The 23974-nt window shown below is 35.8% G+C and overlaps 1 protein-coding gene and 1 long non-coding RNA gene across 20 annotated transcripts in view; one reads left to right on the forward strand and one right to left on the reverse strand.

Annotated features, from left to right (window-relative positions):
* The window catches only part of unc-13, a 138951-nt gene that overhangs the window by 51357 nt on the left and 63620 nt on the right, over positions 1–23974 (forward strand). For 18 of the 19 annotated variants that reach the window (XR_011397316.1, XM_070112493.1, XM_070112503.1 and 15 more), the window contains 3 exons: positions 3345–3476; positions 10001–10075; positions 12680–12899. Coding sequence is in view for 18 of the 19 variants with exons in the window: in XM_070112493.1 (XP_069968594.1) it covers positions 3345–3476; positions 10001–10075; positions 12680–12899 (427 nt within the window). In the remaining variant the exon portion in view is untranslated. The remainder of the gene's footprint in view (positions 1–3344; positions 3477–10000; positions 10076–12679; positions 12900–23974) is intronic. The other variant, XM_070112488.1, reaches the window with a different exon arrangement.
* LOC118681685 (uncharacterized) lies at positions 9566–10804 on the reverse strand. Its single transcript, XR_011397317.1, has 3 exons — positions 10718–10804; positions 10576–10656; positions 9566–9821 (listed from the first exon to the last, which is right to left on the reverse strand). It is a non-coding gene; the product is annotated as an uncharacterized lncRNA (long non-coding RNA).

The raw sequence follows: 23974 nt of genomic DNA on the forward strand, positions 1-23974 counted from the left end.
AGGTAAGAGCATGTCATTTTAAAGTTAAGAATTTCAATTGAATAAATAAAAAGGCTGCCTGATGTAGTTTAGCAAAATTTGGTAATCTAGCACAGGCATTTCTTTCGAATGGAGGACTTATTTTCTACTCTGATTTACATTGAAGAGGTTATCGAAATCCCTATTATCAACTCAAAGCAATCTGTTACACTGTTTCTTGATGTTGTATATATCTGTTGAGTACTGAAATTACAGAAACTGGTAAATAAAGAATCTTTGGGAATTAATCTTTACTTTCCTCTACAAGCCGATTGTAGGGTTTCAGGACGTGTCTTTTACATCTTGAATTCAAATTAGGTAAATAAATTCTTGGACAGTTCACAGTAGATGATGGCAGTGCGACTCAATTAAAATACTTACCAAACACAAGGTGTTGTAACCTATTTTTTAGCTCTGGATATTTCTAGCGAATCTAGATACACAATTTTAAAATTAACGATTTCATTCAACAACAATAGCGATTGATTTAAAATACATCAGATCGCCTGGAAACAATTGTTGTCTCTGGAAATTAATTTCGTCAACATCTACACTTGTGGGCGCTATTGTAGCCCGATTATTTAGCCAGTTATGATCCGAATAGTTAATTTTTATTTCCGGAAAAATACTCTCAATTAATAAATTTTTTTCGTGAACAGCAGAGCTGAAATTGCTTGGCAGTTTATTGTATATTATTGCTTATTTAGTTGCAGTTCTATTCTACATCCCAATATCTAGCAATTGTTCTGAATATATTTGTGCTGGTGAATCGATTTGCAATTGTACGCGCATATTTATGGTGGTGGTTTACCTTAATAATTACTATAGTCTAAACATTCATTAATCTCATTGGCTAAAGTAAAGCGAAGATAACTCGGTTATATTCTACACGGGTAAGTTCAACCTACATGCATAAGCACTTTTTGACCACGAGTTAAATGGTCTAATCGGATAGAATTATACATTTTCTTTACATAGGTAGAGTGGTAACTCGGGTGTATCAACGACTTTAGAGTTAAGTTGTTTGAGAAATTAAATATAAATATTTTATCTATTAGCATTTGCTGACTGATTTGCACGTATTTAAAGAAAATTATAAACAATTCCACTTGTCTTTCCATTTAAAAGACATTAAACACATGATTTACATTTAAGCTAATTAAAAAAGAGCTCCCGTATTGCTTTTTTTTGCCGAAAATATAATTATTTACCAAAAATGTTACCCAAATTTATAAAATTTTCTTTCATTCTTTAACTTTTCAACTAATTCAAAGCCGATGTTATGAAAGTGTTTGTTAATATTAAACAGATTTCGAATTGAAAAAAATTTCCCGTGGCAGCCCTCAGAATCACTCCATTCAAAATTCAGCTCGAATTTAATATTTGCCATGTATGCTTATAGGCTTTACTCATGCTGAATATAACCGCGTAGAAATGAAGCATAAATCTGATATATGTATGTGTTGTTATTTTTTGAAGTAATTAAATATTCAAACGATTCTTACATGAATTTGGATCATGGATAACACGGGAATAGGATAATAATTCCACGTCCGGCTCCTGGTTCTAAGCTACTTCTCCTTAATTTTCATCAAAATCTGTTCAGTCGTTATAGAGTTAAAAATACAATAGTATGACGAACACGACTTTATTTAATATAGGTACATATGTACACTACCGGACCCGGCGGACGTTGCTCTATACACATACATTTAATTCGTATATTTAAACATTTTTTGAATAAACTGTAACTTGATATTTAATTAAAAACTTATTTTTTTATTAATAAACGCGTAAAAGTTGAAACTCTAACTATTATATAACAGTTTTTTTTAATTTGCCCTAAATCTTAACTTATCGTAATGCTATTGGATGTACAATATTTTTGGTTAACTCTTGAGAGATATATATAAACAAATTCGATGGTTTTTCAACCCTGGAATTCGCAACATATTATATTATATAATTGCCCGTGCGAAAAGCACGGATTTTCTAGATCTAAGCTACAAAATATCATTGTTTGACCTTGTGCTTTATCAATGGTCATAGCAAATGCTAAAAGGTTTTTAAATCGTAAACATTTAAACGGAATAGGCGAATCTGAAGGAATCATTGGGATCTGTGGTGGAAGTTGACATTTTCCTTCATTTGGCTTCAAAAATGTTGCGCATGATTTTTGTTATGACCAGCCCCGTTCTATTACCCAATTTTGGGGAATTCAACTTTTGAAACAAAATTATTGGTAAGCCAATTTTCAACGGCAAATTATATGGTGGCATTCGAGAATAATTGACAACTTCATCAGAATCAATAACAGTGTCAATCGATTGTTGTATGCATTTTCAAATTAATTTCGTCAACATCTAAAAACTTTGCGGCTAAAATAGCTTTTTCAGTATACCTATATCGCAAATTTGGAAAGATACTTCTTTTTAATTCATCTTTGGTTGCCACCACGTTGCAAAATTCTTTGGAAGTCGAATATATTGTGTATCTTCATACAATTAAAATGCAAAACACTTACAAAAACACTAAACCTTATGTAATATTTCACAACACACACGACTTTTTATAATACAATAACTATTTGAAGTTTCAAATATGTTTCTGAATTTGACTGCAACACCATCTGTTGGGACAAACCGGAATTGATATGGAATCTGATTGAAGATTTGGTTCAGCGACAGTAGCGCGTTCTGTGGGATCCAACGTAAAATATTTCAAAATCAAAAAAAATTATACGTACCATTAGAGAGAATTTAAATCAACGCACGTAAACATTTGATAGAAAACTATTATAAAATACTTACTTCAATTCCGCACTAAATTTGCAAAAACACTAATTGTACCAAGTACGAGTACAATATCCGAAAAAATTTTTAGATCGGACCACTGTAGCAAATTGCAGCCATACAAACTGAAGGATCAAAATCAAGTTCTGGGATTTTTTGTATTTGGGAAGGGAACTCTAGCTTCGGTGCAACTTAAGTAAATACTTTCTTTGTTAAAATTAATTGCTGCTATTTTTGCTAATATTATTATAACAACTTAATGAAACTATAAACTTCTTGCTTCGTTTCAAGATATTACTCAATCTTACAATGTGCATTTTTTGGGAGAAAAATTAAGATTTGTTAAAAAATATTTAATTTTGTACGCACCTTTTTTTAATATTTCATAGAAACTCCAGCTAGTTTGAATTTCCTTAATATATCTCAATAATAACTAATTTTATACCAATACACTATAAAACAATTATAACAATAGTTTTCAAAATATATTGATACATTACTAACGAAACTTCATTTATCTTCCATACAATGAAGAATGGCAGTGGACCTGGAGATATTGGCATACGGGGGAGCGGGCACCCGGGGGACAATCCATTCTACAGTAACATTGACAGTATGCCGGATATACGTCCTCGTCGGAAATCCATTCCACTTGTGTCAGAACTTGTAAGTAGTATGTTTTTGCATTTAAGTCATCAAATAAATAACTTCATTATATTATATATTTATATATATATGTACATAATATTACAGTTGTGCAAAAAACTAAAAATGTATGTGTGATACATATAAAAAATTATAGTGCTGTGTATTTACTTTCATATACAGACCTACTCACCAATGTAGTCATGAAATAAAAAACAATTTATATGGCGCTTACGTTTTTGTTAATAAATGAATACATACATACTTATGCATATACATAGATATGTATTTACTTAATACATGTACACTCACAGCTTAAGAAGAACCTCAAAGTTCCAAATTTCAGATTCATTTTTCGAATTCACAACGAAATGTTTATTAACGTTATCATTGCATTAAACAAAGCAGAAGTCATTGAATTTCGAAACAATATTTTGCATTTGGCCAGTGACTTGTGTCACTGTTCCGGCCACTAAACATACCATACATATAGGGTATATATTATACCACATTTATGAACGTCCTACGAAATCATATTTGTCAGAAAAAATAAATTTTACAAAATTAAGGCACATTCCGATGCATGAGTTAAATTAGAGAATTGTTCATTATAAGCGAACGGTTAATAGCTGTCTTCGATTTGCTATACTTCTATTCGCTATATTTGCGCGCTGCTCTCTTGTCAAAACAATTACATGCTAATCCAACCACAAAGTTATCGAGTTGAATTCGTACAAAAGAGTATGCGAATACCTCATTAAAATGGTATACTATTGCTAATGGCTCAAATGATAAATGAAAATACAAAGTTGTTTATTTTCCTTTGATTCTATAAAGTTTAGAGTTAAAATCAAGTATAATAGTTTATGGAGAACATACTTTGGGGCTTACTAAAACGTTTTTCGACGTGGAAAGAAGAGTTCTTCACCGAAGAAAAAATCACAACAAAACTGCGTATGCGTCAGAGGCCATATTAGCACAGGATTGCACCACAACTGCTGTTCGTTAGTTTGACCATTTGGTATAGTTTGTTCGATTCACTACTCTCCATTGCTTGGCGAATCGAAGACTCGGAAAAGCGAATGTCTATCCAGTTGAAAACAAGAGATGCAGTGCATTAATACTCACATACGTGTAACTACACTGCCCTAATGTACATATTGTATTTATAAACATGAACGCATTGTGAAGAAATGCAGTCAAAAAACATACACACACATCCACCTAATTCTAAATATACTCGTAATGTACAAATAATAATAGGGTGCTGTTCAGTTAATGTTTCTATATAGATTTTCTTTATTTATTTTAAAATATTCCACTTCTCTTTTAAACGTCTCATACATATTTAAGTCTAAAATTCTATTAAAGCATTTTATATTCCAATTACATTATTGTTTTGGTTAAATATATTTGTACATGTACAATAACATATTTGTTAATTACTTCATTTAAATAACATTTTATTTTTTTAATATTATTATTACATTTTTTATTATGGGTCAAGTAATAAAATAATATACTCGTAAGCAAATATGAGTTGTAATTTTTGTATTAACTCACAAATATTTTTTGCTTGCATTTTCTACTTCTAAATCAATGTTTATGTAACAACAATTACAACAACAAATTTAAAATAAACCGACAAAAATAATATCAATCTGCTGTATTTGCAAATGTGGATCAAAAGGTGCTCAAGGTATATGAAATAATCAAATTAATATAATAATTCATATATATATATGCATACCTAAAAACAGTAATTTGAACGAAGTGATTTTTTTATTTTCTTGAGAAAACTATTTATTGCTATAAAGTTGGGTTAATTAGTACATTTACAATAAAAAATGTTGTTAAAAGTTCTCTAATTAATTACACAGTTTGCACAATACTACTGTTGAATGGTTAAATCTTCTACTTGCTAGAACTTGAATGAATGATAAAGAGACAAAACATTATGTAGTAATTATAACGTATATATTTTTTTATTTGTGCCAGATTCCAAAGTTATACAAGATTTCTATTTTTTATATGGCATATACAGCTTTTTTCATTTGTATATGCATATGTAGGTGTTCCTTTATTATACCGTTAAATTAGTAGCAATAGTTAGAATTCACACGTCATTTATGCTCCGCAAATTGCCATTCTTTCGTTTTTGCCTATTGAGAACTGATAGAAACTTTTAACTATCAATAGTTTTTTGAATAATAATGTCAAAAATCCAAAACCTGTATAGGGTGATATACTACAATTAAATTTAAATAAAACTCTTATAATCTGTGCAATATGTTGCGAGAGTATAAACACATACGTTTGGAAATGATCACAATATTTTGAATTTCACCCGATTTGTATACCCTGAACAAGGTATATTAAGTTTACCACGATATTTTGAACATCAAAAAGGAAACGTCGGAGATCCTATAAAATATATATATGAATAATCAGCATAACGATCTGCGTCGTTTTGTACATGTCCGTCTGTCTGCCGGCCCTAAGTTTTTGAGATATTGCTCTAAAATTTTGTACACGTTTTTTCCTCCCCAAGAAGATGCTCATTTGTCGGAACAGCGAATATCGAACCACTATAGAATATAGTTGTCATACAAACTGAACGATCAAAATCAAGTTCTTGTATGGAAACTTTTTATTGATTATTGATTTAGGCGGCGCAATAATATCCGAAAAAAATTTCCTTAGGAATTACTGTAGCATATAGCTGTCATACAAATTGAATGAACAAAATCAAAATATTGTATGGAAACCTTTCTTATTTAAGAAGGGTACTCTACCTTTGGTGCAATCGGAGTTCACGTTTTTTCTAGTTTGATTTTAAAACAACTAACTCAAATATCCAATGTCAGCTCAATATTTCGGTATAGCAGAGCTTTGTGATCGTTTTGCTCCTCTTTTCAGCTAGTCGGTGTACAAGTAGATCACTTGTGATTCCCAGAAAACGGTAGTCATCTCGTTTCCACCTAACAGGATAGATCTCATCTATCTAAACATTTTCGAGCACGTTTCATTGACAGTTTGCCAATACGAAATCGTGAGCTTATGCTCCATTATACTCCTTGGTAGTCGTTTTCGGTGCAACTGGCAGTGGCTTATTAAAAACCGGCGTGCGTTGTTAAACAAATTTTTGACAGTTGGTATAGAAAGAAAAAACCCACCGTATATAGCATCCCTTTCAAAGCAAGAATCGAATCACCACTTTTTCCATTTTTCTGAAATTCCAAATACGGTCCAAAGCGTGTTAATTTCGACAGAAATTTTGAAAAACGAACTGAAAAAGTACTCATATAGAACAAAAAAAGTGTTTAATACTTTTAATATTTAAAATGTTAACGTTAAAACTTAATATTCAAGTTTCATAAAACACGTCTGAGCAATAGTATTGTGTTACACTTTAATATTTGACTTTGTAGTATGTAGGATGCAGCTTGCTTTCAAAAGTTTGCGAACTATGTTAAGAAGATATCATTGCATTACTATATTTTTATTGGAAATATTTAAGTGGTTTACGAGACATAAAATTAAATGTTTAATGCCACAAATTCACTTAAATTCCAACGTATATTGTTCGGTAGTTACCCATATTTTAGTTTTAAAAAAGCGATTATGTTGAAAGGAACATGATGAACTTCGGCAATGTTGTTCAAAAGTTCATAATACGTATTCTAATTTAACTCCATAACATATGTATATTTATATACCGACGTATGCATACCGAATTCGCAAAACTACAGTAACTCGTTTCTTCAAGAACATTTATACCCAATTCTAAATTTTTGGAAAACAATATTTTTCGCAGAGTGCATCGTTACGAAGCTTTTCATTAATGATTTTCCATGCCAACGGTACCATCTTCGAATATCATAGTCAAATCGGACACTTCGTAGTGTTAAAAAAATAAAAGGAATTAAAATAACAAATTAAATTTCGCGGGTTCGGAGAGTTTAATTGTAATTACTTTTTATTATGTTGATATACATGTCCCTGAAGTACGATACAATTTTCAGCTGTATTCCTTGCTTACTTTGTATGTAGCAGCCGCTAATGTTAGACGTGTTTGTTTTTTGCGGTTTTCGTTTGTTAAAAGAAATTGATCAAAGAATTTGTTTTTGAATTCTTGTCCAAAAACAATACTGCAACGATGCCCCGGCCTCCATATTCACCAGACATGGCTCCGTGTGACTTTTTTCCTATTTCCAAAAATAAAGAGGACCTTAAATGGTCGTTTACAAGATCGCTGAAAGAGCTACAAGCTATCCCAAAAATCGTGTTAGAGAATTGTTTCAACGATTGGAAGAAGCGTTGACATAAGTGCATAATATCGAATGGGGACTATTTTGACGATGACAACATTAATGTAGAAAAATTAGTAAAATTTTTTTCAAAAAACGAAAATTTCCGTAATTTTTTGAACACACCCCATATAGCTGCCATACAAACTGACCGATCAAAATTAAGTACTTGTATTGAAAAAAGTTTTCTTTGACAAAATATTTAGACGAAATTTGGCATAGATTTTCAAGGGAATGATATAATCTACCAAATCAATAAAACATATCAACCAAATCGGATAGCACCACTATAGCATACAGTTGCCATATAAACAGATAAAGATATTTTTATAAGATTTCACATGCGGAAAGTGCAGGGAAGTAGGCATGAGAGACACGCTGAGCACCTCATATACTTCTGTTCAGCTTATCTAGAACTCGCCTTAGATATCTAGGAGCTTCGCTGCAAAATTAGATATCAAGTCGCTCTTTAAGTTCACAAAAAGAAATACTTCAGCTCAAATTAAACTGAACCTCCATCTGGCATTACTAAGGACCAGTGGGTCTATGTATAGCGGCGGCGGCGATTATTGCTTCGGTGCAGCCGAAATTAACGTTCTTGTTTTCTTTATGTTTGCTTATATTATTTTGTATGGATACAATGCGCTAACGATATGTGTATTTTTAATATTACAAATTATGGACAACAAATTCTGATTTTACAGGGTTGATTAAGATCATACAGCTATGGAAGTTTGTTTTCTCTTTATTCGCATGACATTTTGGACATTTGACATTTCTTTTTAGTTTGGTTTGACTACAGAATGAATGTAAGCTGTCATTAATATAATATATTATATAGTAATATATATATAAGTACACATATACACAATATTATTTGTAATTGCTAAGGCTCTTTTATCATCCATACCTATGAATATTACATAGTTTTTATACTATCGCAACAAGTTGTACAGTTTACCTTTACGTACTTGATAATCCAAAGAACTAGGTAGATATAGTGTTATGTGTATGGTATATAAATAGAACAGAATACAACGAATTGATATCCGGATCTCGCTCTGTCCGTTTGTCCGTGCATGCAGTAACTTCAGAAAAAAAGTGTAGATCTTTAATCTTGGTATACATGTTTTTTGTAAATCTGAGGCGTTTATATGGGCAGGATTGAAACATTGCCACGGAAAAACAGTTTCAGTTTGAAAATGACATCGATAAAAGGCTTGGATAGGATTTTTGACATGTGGTAATTCTTACCAAAAAAGAGACCGAAATCGGTCTATATTCTCATATCATTTCGGATATGTGTAGCGAATAAGGATTTCTAGGTTACAACTGCCCAATATCAACAGCATAAGTGATTTTGTAAGATACTTTTATGAAATTATTTATTTTTCGCAACCACAATGTAGTTTGGTGCTGAAAATGGTTCAATATAATGATATTTGTACGTACATCGGTCGCAAACTGCCTCTCTGATCTTAACACGATCCTGAAATTTATTAGGGGCTGGGCCAAATGAATATTTGTGAAGTGGGGAGGGCACAATATACCACAGGTCACAGTGTATACTTTTGTTCAAGATCTAAGACATCTTACACTTAATATTTAAGACAATTTGATTGACAGGCTCAGCATATTTGGTGAATTAGCTCTAGATGGGATTATTTTAAAATAGATATCTCCGCTATAATGTTAGATATCGAAGAAAACCAACATGAACACGTGACCTATAATATGATATGAAACCAAAAATGAGGAAATTCTATCGAAAGTAATAACTAATATTTAATGATATGCCCATTAAAAGATATGAGATTAAAAAAAAGCTTTCATACAACTTGAAATATTTCACATGCCTTTCATTATTACAAATTGCGTGAGTATAAAGAGTTCGGCTGCTCTCGAACTTTGATTTCCTTACTTATTTATATCTATCCTTCATTTGTTGAGTGTTTCAAATAATTTGCCTTTTTACATATGCATTCAGTATCTCGTGTATATATGTATACATAAGTAGTTCGACATCACAAGCGTTTTCCTGCATGTGCTGTAAATTCTATTGTATTGTGAGAGGGAAAGAAAAACATATTTTAGTAATGTTTTAATTAACACGAAATTTTCACATTAGATCATGGTTTAAAATAGTAATTTAAAAGTTCTGAAACTAATGTGTTATATATATGTATACAATATTAACGTTTAATGCCCAACAAAAAAACTACCACCGTATTATAGACAATGGCAGCCACCAAGCGCAATGCCGGATTAACATCAGCCGTACCGCGAGCCACCCTGAATGACGAAGAACTGGTAGGTATATATATGTAACATTTGTATTGTTTAATAACTTATTAACAAAACACTTTCGACTATATAGGTTGATTTAAAATTGTGTTAATAATGCCATTCAAACTCTTAGAAATACTTTAGTAGGATTGCAAATTACTTAGTATTGTCATAAATTCTGTTACAAAGTTTAGAATGAGAGGACAAGTTCCCAGATAAAAGTGTCATTATTTCTTATTATAATTTGTATGCAGTGTATGTAGATACACTAGCCGCCATAAGTCTACGCTCCTCTGCAAAATAAATGTTTACTGCTTTGAATCATAAGAATTTTAATCTAAATAATTGAAATTTTTTATATACTGTGCGCTCGCGGTAACGTGTACTACAATAATTAAAACCAAGCGAGTTCACGTTAGCGTTATACATACAGATGATTAAATTCATTATTTTTACACGCTTGAAAGTGAAAAGCTTTTATTATTGGTAAAAAAAATATATATATCGTCCCTATCTTCGCTTACTTCCATTTCTTGGATATCAGTGGAGTCATCAACACAAGGATCATCATTCCACTTTTCAACCATTGGTAGTGAAAATTCAACCTAAAAAGTTAGGAAAACAATGCTTTGCTAGTGCTTTCTAGGTGTGTTGTAAGATTCTTACCTGAGGACTCAAGTTATGAAGAAGAATATCTGATGTTTCCATTAAAGAGTTTATTTCTGCATCCCATTTTGTTTTCAGGATACTTAATGGAATGTTATCTTCAGGATCCTCCTCCTTTCTCATTAAATTTGAAATATTTGTCCAACAATAAACAAGAGTTTCATTGCTGACCCGATCCCAAGCGATAGATAACGGAGTAACGGCGTATATTTATATAGTTTTGTGAATTTGATCGCATTTTGATCCATCGGTTGGATTAGAGGGGGGACATTCGGTGGTATAAACATGACAATTATGTTTCCATCTTCAGTTTTTAGTTCGGTTTCACTTGGATGAGAGGGCGCGTTGTCAATAAGTAATACTGCCTTTATTGGTAAGTTATTCTTCTTTAAACTCATTTTACCTGGTAAAAAACTAGAATTTATAATACTTTTTTAAACCAACGAAGAAATTGTTTACCTGTGGCACAAAGGATTGATGGAACCAATGCTTAAAAAAAACAGCATTAACAATAAAAATAGTCATCCAGGCTGATTTGGAGCAGTCAGAAAGCTTCGTGGAGTTATTGGCTTACCAATAACCAAAAGTTTAGCAGTAAATTTCCTTGAAGACTATGAGGTTTGCAATTTAAAATTATTTGTTTTATAAAATTGAAAAGAAAAAACCAATTTGCGTGAAAATAGTCAAACTTCAACTGTTAATATCTTTTAATCGGCTTACGAGAATACGTTAAAAGTAATAGACCTTTTTTTGATGAGCGTTCAATTTTCTACAAAACCCAAAAAACTAAATATTTTTGTAAATAGTTGGAAGCAAGATATGAGTTTTTCCATCTGATAATAAGAAAAAAATAGAAAACTGTCAGGCGGAGGACTTTCCGATTACAATTAAAACCTTATACTTGGAGAGACATTATCAACCAATTTTTCAGAGTACCAAGCAAAAAAAAAACCATTAGTGTTTTCGACCCACCCTAGTGGTCATAGACGGTATCCTTTTTACAGATGAAAAATGTTTCACTGTTGAAAAGTTATTAATAAGCAAAACCACAAACTCTACATAAAAATTTCCAAAGACGCAAAATATGTTATTCCAAGGATTCAACCTGGTCACGATCCAGGTTATGCATCGTTTTAGTGGGCAGTCTCCTCTCCATTTCTGTGAAAAAATGGTTAAAAGCGGTTCAAAAGTGTACCAGCAGAATATTTTAAAGGCATGGTTAAGCAGTTAAGAAATACTCTCTTTCATGGAAAGCATTAGATCTTTCAGCAAAATTCTGCTTCAGCACACAAGGCAAAAGCCACCTAGCAGTGGCCTAAAATCAGTATTCCTGGATTCATAGCTGCAGGTGGTTGACCGTCTGGAAGTCCAGATTTGGACTACAGTTTGTGGTCAGAGTTGGAAAGAAATTTGGAGTGTCTTAAAAATCTTTGATTCGAGTAGCGTCGTCAATACCAATAGAAACTGTGCGTGTTATTGATCAATGGCCGAATCATTTGGGGGCTTGTGTAAAAGTACCAGCTGACCATTTCGAATAAAATTTTTTATATCGCCTATTTAATATAAAAAAATGATTATTAGACTTTCATTTTAATAATGGCCTGATATTGTTAGGATAGGTTCAACACTATAACGTACCCTATCAGAGAAAATTATCGAATACGAATATTAAACGATCACTTAATTTACGCACATTGAAATATTTTTTTCGGAAACTTAAACTTTGTGAGGTTTTCTTACGGAGGACAGCTGTTAGCAACAGCCTCGAAGGGATTTTACTTTACAAATGGTCCAATAAATAATTTTAAATAGTGTTAGAGTTGCAACAAAGTCAATACTAAAAGATATGTTCCAATTAACTTGAATACATAACGTTTTATTTTGAAGTATATAATTATTTTTTAGAACAATAATTTATGTTTTAGAGGCATAGTTTATTAATTGACGTTTGTCCAACATTAGAAAATGCACGTATACAAAAAGGCTCTACAAGCGCTTATTTATCCAATTTCATCAACAACGCCACATAATTTCGTACTGTGGACTGCAACATCGCCAACTTACTGCTACGAATGTGAGGGACTACTATGGGGCATCGCTCGGCAGGGAGTTCGGTGTACAGAATGTGGCGTAAAATGCCATGAAAAATGCAAGGATCTCTTAAATGCTGACTGCTTGCAAAGTGAGTATTTTTTCTTAATATAGTATAGAACTTACCAAAAAATGTTTAAGCTTATCAAAGAAATATGTGTTTACAAATATGCGCTATATGCATTTATATACTCAAACATATAATACATATATGCGTTAGTTTTAACTGTGTCATAAATGATTGCGAACAGAAAAACTTAAACTCGCGTCGTTTGTCATGCAAAAGTCTAGCAACATGTTGGACAGTGTACAAAAATTGTATTAATGTCCTCCAAATAATAGGTCGTCTTGATCTTACACCAGTCTGTAACGGAATAGGCCCCTTCTTTATTGAATTTCTTCTTAAATATACATTTGGTTAACGGGATATAGAATCACGCCATATGATATATATGTACATACATATATGGATAGTTTAAATGTTTCAACTTTACATTTACGTTCCCTACGCCAGAGTGGAATTACTTGTCTACAAGTGCAATGCTAAAAGGAGGAGCAATCAGTTAACTGACATTGGTTTGTGTCCTTGATAATTATGCGCATAACTGAATCCTAATTGCACTTAACTTTTCAACATCCTGCCCGGCTGAACCTTCGCGGTTCAGTAATTCTTCTGCGGGCGGTATTAGGCGGCATAATTTTTTCACTGGTCGCTGACACCGCTATTTAATAGGAATGCTATCTGATGATATTTGGTTTGTATTGTACTCTATCGTCACGGTACGTACCAGGCCATCACTGCCCGGGTGAACGTCAATCACCCGTCTCATACGCCAAACCGGTGGTGGTAGATTTTCACCTCGGATAAGAACTACGTCGCCACGCTGAACATTGGGCTATAGTACATTTATTCCGATCTGAAGAGTATGTATGTAGGTATTCGGATTGCCATCGACGCCAAAAGTGCTCCAGCATTTTTTGGAGGCGTTGCCAATATCGAAGACGATTTTCTGGAGCTTAAGGCAATTGGGGATCTGGCCGAAAATTAAGCGAACGTCCGATCAGGAAATCCCCCGTTGTTAGAGCTATCCACCCTTCAGGATTATCGTAAAGCGCTATGAGTGATCTTGAATTCAGACACGCCTCAATGCGATTCAAGAGAGTGGACAACTCAGTGTAACTCAATGTCTGACTGCTCATGACCCTCAGCAGATGCTTTTTAGCCGAACGAACTGCCATCTCCCATAGACCACCATGATGAGAGGGGGTTATGAACTTCCAACATGTACCTTCAGTTGCCAAATGCTGTTGAGCATGTGCCGCTACCCAAGCTTTTAAGTCTTCCTGCATTTGACGATTCGCGCCTACGAATTGTGTTCCATTATTACTGTATAAAGTATACATTGAGGTATCGTCAACCATTCCTATCTTGAAGAAGAGTTCACTGAACCCCAGTAAAGACCCAAAACATTTGTTGTTGAGTTGTTCAACTCCAGTTCCGATGCAGAAACTGATGTTCCGGTTATCGTAGATAATACATCTGCAGAATTAGAATTCCACTTTCCCAATATTAATTGTTCTTGTTTCAAAATCTTGTCTTGAGCACGGGTAACGGCAAGTTCGTGGCTGTCGACGCTATCCAAATAGTCATCATCGTAGAAATTATAAAGTATGCTATGACGCGCTTCGGCAGCCCGGCTTGGGTCATAGATAACTTTATAATTGCCATTCGCACATTGACGCTGTGCGCGTATTGCGTTGAATGGACTACATTCCATAAGTTACCGTCTTCAATTCATATACTTGAAAAGGTTCATTTGGCGACTCACGCCAGCGTATTCGTTGCCATTTAGGATATCGTTTGTGTAACAAAATTTGTCGGAACATTTTCTTAACGGTTGCCGTAATTGCTACGTTGAATTTCGGAAAACGGTTAAGAATGTCGACAATATTGGCATATAGCTGTGGCCCAGAAAACTGTGTATCTTCTTCTTTGGCAACCTCCATATGATCGAGAGCAATGTATTCTCGCATAGATGTGATGTACTGCTCACGAGGACATGAGTCGTTCATCAGCCGCCGCTCGATTTGTAAAAACTGGCGAACTGCCGGTTGATGAGATATTAGCGGAACTTATGACTGGTCCGAACACTACGCAGCCAAGACGGGTGTTTAAAGCACAAGGTTGCTCTGAAGACCCCTGTGGCAGATTCTTCAAATGATTCCAGGCTTCTGTGTCTACATCAGTATCTGGCGTTTCTGAGGTTATTGTCGGAACGACATAAGCCTCAACTTAGAAGTTACAACTGTTGTCGAAGGCAGCGTGCATATGCTCCGTTATATGGCCCTTACTATAGACTGCAGCGATAGAACCAATGCCTTCAATTCGTATCTCCCCAGGACGCCTACGAAGACACATAAGTTTTGTAGTAGGATCGGTAATGAGACTCACCTGAGAGCCCAGGTCTCAGAGTGCGCGACATGCAAATTGTCTTCCGTTGTGGTCAATAAGGATGACCTTCGCGGTAGCCAGTAAACTGGTTCGGTCTCCATTTACGAGAAATGACCAAACCTTCCTCAAATGTCACTGTTGTCGTAGATATACCTGTGGGACCTGTGTTGAAGGCGCGTCCCTGGGTATATTCCGATCGGTGCCATAGTCGGTGAACTGTTCGCAACTTTGGCTTTGCAGAGCATAGTATGATGGCGATGATGGGCCCTTAAGCAATCACGCGATGTATAATCGCGAGATTCATGATCAGCCCCAAGACAATTGAAACATATTGAGAACCGCTTAACTGTATTACACCGTGCGGGTATTGAAAGATTGATGAACCGTTGACATTTATATATATATTTGGTACCCTTTAGAACAAAGTTGGCAAACAACAGTTGAACCTTTCCCGGAATGTAACGGCTAAAATGAATTTACCGCTGTCACATGAGCTTTAACGGGACGGGAATAGCTGCTGTACCGTTCGTAGTTCCTTTAACCAAATTGTTGGTACGCTTCTCAATAAATATTAAAACATCCTGAGCCATTGGTATGTTGTTCGTTTGAAGGCTCATCTCCCACTCATACCTGGTGGTGGTAGGCAGTTTTGGCAGCAGAAGTGGTAACAATAGAGCGTCCCAATGTCTTACCAGAAGGCTCGCATCACATTTTGCACGGTGTCAACTAGTTTGAACAAACACTTCTGGGATTCGACGGGTTGCTTGGACAAATCCAGTATACGCTGCTGTATAAGTTAACACATAAGAATTAAGAAACTTGTAACTTCAGCTGCGGTAACCTGATATTTGATTGTGCTGCAAATATCTACGTTATCGCTTATGCTGAGACATATTCCGTTGACGCATGAGTTTAGTGGCCTGACTAACTAGGTCAGCTGTGGTAACCTGATATTTGACTATGCTGCAAATGTCTACGTTATCGCTTATGCTGAGTCGGCTTTCCGGCTGTAGCTTCGTAGCTTATGGGTTCAACTTTAAGGTTTAGCTTTAAGTTAATTTTGTAATGTAAATTAGTTCTTATCAGACTCAATGAAGCACAGAAGTGCGCTACACCATAACTTATATGCAAGTCCTTTTGTCAACAAATGCGAAACTGTACGCGCATTTAACGCAAGACCGCTTAAAACTTCTGCACAGACGCAAAATTTCATTTGGAGCATACTATAATAAATAACATAACTGGCGCCCAACATACATGGATTCACACCCTAGTTAGAGTTAGAGTTAATCTACTTTCCATACCATGTAAGTTCGTTTAAGATTTTCTCCAAATTACTTGCACCAAATAACAGTAACAGATGTGATTGTGAAATATCGAGTTATTTAAAAAATTATATATATAATCTTTGTGTCGGCTAAAATAATTATTCTATACAAAACAAATCCATTTTAAATAAATTGAAGCCGCTGCTAAGAATGTGTTTTCTACAGATGAGCACATGAGTTGGTTAGACGCGTTACGCAATATAAAAACCGAGTGCGACGGTGATATTGAGTGGGACATAGAAAGCAACGATAGCCAAATCCCAAACCAAACGAATTTCGCCATGGACGCCAAGTGCAAGCATTAATAGTCGCCGCTGTTAGCGTAGCATTAGCGCAGCAAGAACAAAGATTTCAAACACAGCTTAACGCTATGAATGAGCGGGTAAATAACCTACCGATCAATTGCAATATTCCTCAGCACATAATAAAATCAGTCCCAGAATTTAATGGAGGGTCAGAAGAATACGTAGCATGGAGGCAATCAGCCGTTGATGCGTACGAATTATTCAAACCTTTTGACGGTAGCTGCACGCATTACCAAACGGTAACAATCATCAGAAATAAAATCAGAGGAGCACCCAGAGCGGTATTAGTGTCACACAATACTGTCCTGAACTTTGATGCAATCATAGCCAGACTAGATTGCTCTTACGCTGACAAAACCTTCCTACGACTTCTGAGGCAATGCCTCGAGATGGTAAGATAAGGTGACTTGACCTTAATAGAATATTATGACGAAGTTGAGTGAAAACTTACTCTGATTACGAACAATATCGTAATGACACACGAAGCGGTGCAGCCAACGCTTCTGAATTATGAGGTTAGGACTGACGCGCTCCACGCCTTTATTTTAGGTCTTAAAAAATCACTCAAAGCTATTGTTTTTCCGGCTCAGCACTAGCATTTGCTTTAGCATTAGCTAGAGCAGCAGAAGCTAGCTAGTGTAGCATGTTTTCGGCCTCATACGCTAAAGCTATAGCAGAAAGAGTTCCCCTGCTCATACCATAGACCATAGAAACCGCGACTAGGGACGAACGGGGCAGCGGAAAAAAGCCTCAGTTCGCCAGGAAATAGCAAAACAGCAATGGTTACCATGAAACAAATAAAAGAACTGAAAAGGGACAGGCCCCAGATCCAATGGAAATTGACTTTTCTTCCAAGTTTATGCAGCGCACTAACTCCTCCAAACCTCAAGGGAGCAATCAACACGTTTAAAAGAGATCAAATACGTCCGATAAAGGAACAGGGCAAAGGCGCCAAAAGCTGAACAATGTTGTTCAGAGTGACCCTAATGCTGAGAAACTAAGATACGAAAACGCAGCAGATGTTGCTGCAATTGAAATTGAAGAGGACACTGAGTCGCTGTGTGACAATGACTCACTGTATTTTTTAGGGAACAATCCCAACTGCTGTACATCAAACGACAGTTGGGTGGGAGAATTTTAAAAATATTAATCGATACAGGGGCGGCAAAGAATTACATTAAGCCCTAAAGGAGCTAAAAAAAATTAGTTCATGTCGAAAAACCCTTCACTGTGAGCTCGATACATAGTTCGAGCAGAATAACAAACAAATGCCTTATGAAAATTTTTGGCCAAATTTCACCATTTTTTGTACCTGACACGCTAAGTTCCTTTGATGTCATTATAGGCTTTGACTTGTTAACACAAGCAGGAGCGGCATTGGACTTACAAAATAGCAATATCAATAACCAAAACAAATCAGAGCAATTGAGCTTCCATTACTGTGACAGTATAAACTTCACAGATGTTAATGATATTGTAGTGCCCATGTCCGCCAAAAAGGAGTTCAAAAGCATGATATTGAGAAGGTCAAAGGCGTTTTCGACCTCTAACGAAGCATTACCCTTTAACACTTCGGTCACTGCCACGATCCGCACTATAGATAATGAACCAATATATGCCAAACTATATTCGTATCCAAACGGAATCTCTGATTTCGTAAAGAACAAAAACAAACAACTGCTCAAAGATGGTATCATTAGACCCTCCAAATCCCCATACAACAGCCCTGTTCGGGTTGTTGACAAAAAAGGGTCTGATAACAATGGCAATAAAAATAAACAGTTGGTAATCGACTTTAGGAAGATAAATGAGCGAACCATAGCCGATCGATTTCCGATGCCGAGCATTCCAATGATTCTTGCGAATCTAGGAAAGAAAAAGTTTTTCACAACCCCAAATTTACCTAGCAGAACAGTGGAACGGTGGAAAATACGAGTTTTGCCGTCGAAATTTTGGACTGAAAAATGCAGGGAGCACATAGAAAAGATATGTTACGTTTACGTGGATGACGTCATCATTTTTTCCGAAAATGAGTTCGACCACGTGAAGCATATCGACACAATATTAAAATGCTTATGCGATGCCAATTTGAGGGTATCACAAGAGAAAACGAAGTTTTTTAAAGAGAGCATCGAATTCTTGGGCTTTGTAGTACCCAAAAAACTGACCCCAAAAAAGTTAGAGCCATACGGGAATATGTTGGGCCTAAAAAATTATACAGTTTACGATCATTCCTTGGCCTAGGTGGTTATATCAGCGGATTCCTTAAGGACTTCGCGTCAATAGTGAGGCCTTTGACCAACACTCTCCAAGGAGAAAATGGCACGGTGAGCAAACATACGTCCAAAAAGGTTAAAATTGAGTCTAATGAAATTCAACGAAGCGCCTTTGAAAGTTCGAGAGATATCCTGGCATCCGAGGATGTTATTCTCATGTACCCAGATTTCAAACATCCTTTTGACTTAACCACTGACGCCTCCATGGACGGCATCGGTGCGGTTCTGTCTCAAGGAGGCAAACCAATTACCATGATTTCGCGAACGCTAAAACAAAGCGAAGCGCACTATGCCACAAACGAAAGGGAGTTGTTAGCCATGGGTCAAAAGAAATCAAAATTTTTACAGACCACCAACCCCTCACCTTCGCTGTATCTGATAGGAACACAAATGCGAAAATCAAGAGATGGAAATCATACATTGATGAATACAATGCAAAAGTGTTCTACAAACTCGGCAAAGAAAACCGACAGAATGTGAACAATCTGGAAAATGAAGTTCAGTCAGATGCTGCGACAATTCACAGTGAAATATCATTTTCCTACACAATCGATTCGGCAGAAAAGCCTTTAAATTGCTTCGGGAACCAGTTCGTTCTTTTCACAGATAAAAACGCTCTATTCGAAATAATTAAACCACTCGTTAGTACCAACTCAGTAAACGCGATTTACTGTGATTTACCGACGTTGGCCAGTCAGTATACAACATGATTTGGTGTTAACTTTTCCGGCAACTAAGTTCTGGCACTGCAAAAATATCGTTGTCGACATTACAACCAAAGGTGAACAAACTGAAATTATCATCACTGAACACAATCGCGCGCATAGGACCGCTCAAGAAAATATTAAACAAATCCTTCCTTATTATTATTTTCCGAAAATGGCAAAATTAGCCAATGAGGTGGTGATCAATTGCAAATCATGTACCAAAGCGAAACACGACAAGCACCCCAAGAAACAAATGTTTGGGGTAACACTAGTTCCATCATATGCTTGAGGAATGCTCCACATTGACATTTTTTCAACGGACAAAAAATCGTTCCTTACTGCGTTGACAAGTTCTCGAAGTTTGTCCTTATACAACCGATCGCGTCTTGCACGATAATGGATGTAAAAATGTCCATTATCCAACTTCTAAATTTGTTTCCTCAAACAAAACAATTTATATCGACAATGAAGCCGCTTTCAATTCGGAGACAATTAGATCACTGTTAAAAAACGGGTATGACATAGACATTGTGAATGCACCACCTCTTAAAAGTTGCTCAAATGGACAAGTGGAACGCCTTCATGGCACTCTTGGGGACATAATGTCTGATGACACAGCCGAGTTAATTTTGAGGGCAACAATAGCCTATAATCGATCCATGCACTCGGTCACAAACCAAACCCCGATCGATGTGATTCACGCAGCATCAAACGAACTCAGGCGGACCATAAAAAATAAAATCGCAAAAGATCAACATGATAACATTGAAAGATTTAACCCGAACAAGCAAAATAGAGTTTTTGAAGTTGGCGAAAAAGTGTTCGAAAAAAAAAATAAAAGGTTAGGACATAAGTTAACACCGCTTTGCTTAGAGGAAACGATTCAAGAAGACCTGGGAACGTCTGTTCTTATTAGAGGGAGGGTGGCCCCACAAAGACAACCTTAAGTAGCACTTACTTACACACGGGAAAATCGCACAGGCTAAGGTTAATAGTTAAGCACATAACGATCTTTATTTCCTCCTATCTTTGCAGGATTAAATTTGCAGTCCTTTTATTGTCAGGAGTCGTATATTGTCGGATCGTCGACTACTCTCATTCCAATTATATTCCGGTGATAGACGGGAAAGTATTGGTATGGGAACAAAGGGACTAATTAAGTCATTCGAGTAAACTGACAGAATATGCTAGCATGTTAGATGAGACCGCAGAATTAGCAGAGTTATTCCCTCAACCGCATATGCGAAAGTTATTAGACGTGGATATAGAACATATTAGAAATTTGTTGTCCATAATAAAAGTGCACCATAGAATGGCAAGAAGTCTGGACTTCCTAGGTTCAGCACTCAAGGTAATAGCCGGCACGCCAAATGCGGCCGATTTTGAAAAAGTTAAATGGTCCGAGTCAAAGTTAGTCGATGCAAATAATAGGCAAATAGTAATTAATTCAGAAACACAGAAACAAATTAATAAACTCACAGATATGATAAATGAAATAATTAAAGAAAAAAATAATGAGTTGGTTGACACACCGCATTAATATGAGACAGTATTAACGAGAAATAGAATGTTAATAAACCAGATTTCAAACTTGATTCTCACAATTACATTGGCTAAAGCTACAGTCCGAGAATATAATTCATATACTCGTAGTCTACCCTAGAATTAAGTTTATCTGTACCAGAGTCCCCATTTTCCCGATATCACATCAACATGTAACACTACTGCTACAAGATGACACCGTAGCCGAATGCAACGATGACGTACTAGCGGTTAACGAATGCGTAACAACAGCATTCGCATCCGTTTGCAAGTTAACGGCACAAAACACCTGTGCACGAGCACTGCATGCTAGCGGCGTGTCCTCCTGCCGCACTCAGCCAAGCCGCCTGCAGTCTATCTCGCAAGTAGATGATGAAATCATAATTATCAACGAGAGCACAGCAAGGCTCAGTACAGACGATGGCCCAGAGATCATTACGAACGGGAAACACCTCGTCACCTTCCGTTTCGCCGCAATCATCAATGGAACGAAATATGTGAACCAGCGTGAGATACTAAATAGGAAGGCAGGCATAGGGGGGTTACCGCTGCTTAACATCGTTAGTTACGACCCAGTCTTGAGTATGCCGCAACTCCATAGAATGAACAATGTCAATCTTCGTGTCATCCAAGATGTCGAAGACGAGCTGGCGTCCACCGACACATTCAATACATGGATTATCGCCGGTGTTGCTCTCAGCGTCATCTTAAGTGGCTTTATGATCATATGGAAAATCTGAGAGAGAAAACAAGCTTCGCGGGAGATACAGAAGTTCATCAACAACTATAAAAAAAACCGAGGACGGTCATCGACTTGAGGTGGGAGTAGTTAACATATAAAAATTAAGAAACTTATAGGTTTAGCCATTGCCACGGCCACAAAGTGCCGTTAAGCTAAAACATATAAAGTGCTATAACTTTGTATTTTAGTATATAAAGCTCTAGTTTAGTACAACAAATCGCATTAATTAGGGGCACCTCTGGGCTAAAACTCTTTTAAAAATGGAGATGGCCCCGACCCTAGTAGGTTTAATGTATATATCTCCCAAATATTCAAACTATATCACCAGAAATATATATCATCCAAACTCGCGCAGGTCAAATACATTTAATACCTCTACAACAGTGTGAAAATTAGAGAAATCGGATGATAACCCTGCTCACTCCCCATATAACGGGTTTGTTAAAAACTACTTAAAGAAAAATCAATAACTAAAGGCGTCAGAGACATGAAGTTTTACATCCGGGATGGTGCTAGAGGGCTTTATAGGAGCCGGTGTCGAAATTGGACAATGGGTGTGGCAGCGCCCAAATTTAGGTGAAATCACATATCTCCGGATCTACTCGACTAATTTCAACCAAATTTGGTATATAGAATTGATTTAACATTGATATGTCACAGCGTGAGCGAAATCGGACTACAAACACGCCTATTACCCATTTAACACAACTTTAAATTCTAATTCTTTATCTTTCTAGTATACAAATCAAGCCCCAATGAATATATCAGGATAACATTTTGCACAAATGGTGCCTTTAAGATATGCCATCTCAAGTATAAAAATTGTCAAAATCAGACCATAACTGTTTAAGCCCCCAGATACCGAAGATGTGGACCTCAGTACCTGTAGTTGACATTTTACCAATTTGGGCCAATATTTCCCTTAGCCCCTATATACCTAATATAAATATTTTCGAATTTCCGGCTGACTTTATACCGCATATATCGGCGAATATGTGAGCTATCTTAGTGAAAATGAGAGAGCGTAGTTTACTAATAACAATTTGTGCCTAAAGTAGACAAAATCGGTTGAAACTTTATCCTAGCCCTCATATAACTAATATCAGGATTTCGAACGGCTGACTAGTGATGGTAAGTGAGGTACTTTAATGAATCTCAGGGAGTATTTTATTAGTATGTATGTTAATAGTATGTGATATTGCCAAAAATAGATAAAATTGGGTCTATAATACCCCTATCTCCTCAAACCATAAATTTACGTCAATATGCAAGATATCTTAGCAAAGGTAACGGAGTATTTTATTTTATATACTATAGTTTAATGCGGAAAATATGTGAATTTAGTATAGAATTACCCCCACTCCCATATCTATACTATTATTATAAAGAGGAAAGATATGAGCGTGCGGTGCGAATACTATGGATTATAGAACAAAATAATGTACTACGACTTTGCAGAACATATAATTATATAATATACGTTGCAGCATATGTCTAACTGTTATAGTTACCCCCAATAAGCATTCTTTTATTTAACAAATAATAATTAAAATGCCGCCTGTGACCTTTATTTGTACCATATACCATATCTTATTCAAGACTGATTCAATACTTTCATATAGCTTTTTGAATTAAATGAAAGATGTTATTCGAAGTTAAAAATGTAAATATTAGAGAGAAGTCGCGTGGTGAGCGGCGACCCGCTCGGCTAGGCCGCAATATAATATGCGATGTAGGCGTCATTCTGCCACTGGAGGGAAGTCAATGTCATGAAATATGTTAAAGTGCAGCGCGCCTCACTCACCCAGTTGGCT

The sequence above is a fragment of the Bactrocera oleae genome, chromosome X (assembly GCF_042242935.1).
Source record: "Bactrocera oleae isolate idBacOlea1 chromosome X, idBacOlea1, whole genome shotgun sequence".
Classification (NCBI taxonomy): domain Eukaryota; kingdom Metazoa; phylum Arthropoda; class Insecta; order Diptera; family Tephritidae; genus Bactrocera; species Bactrocera oleae.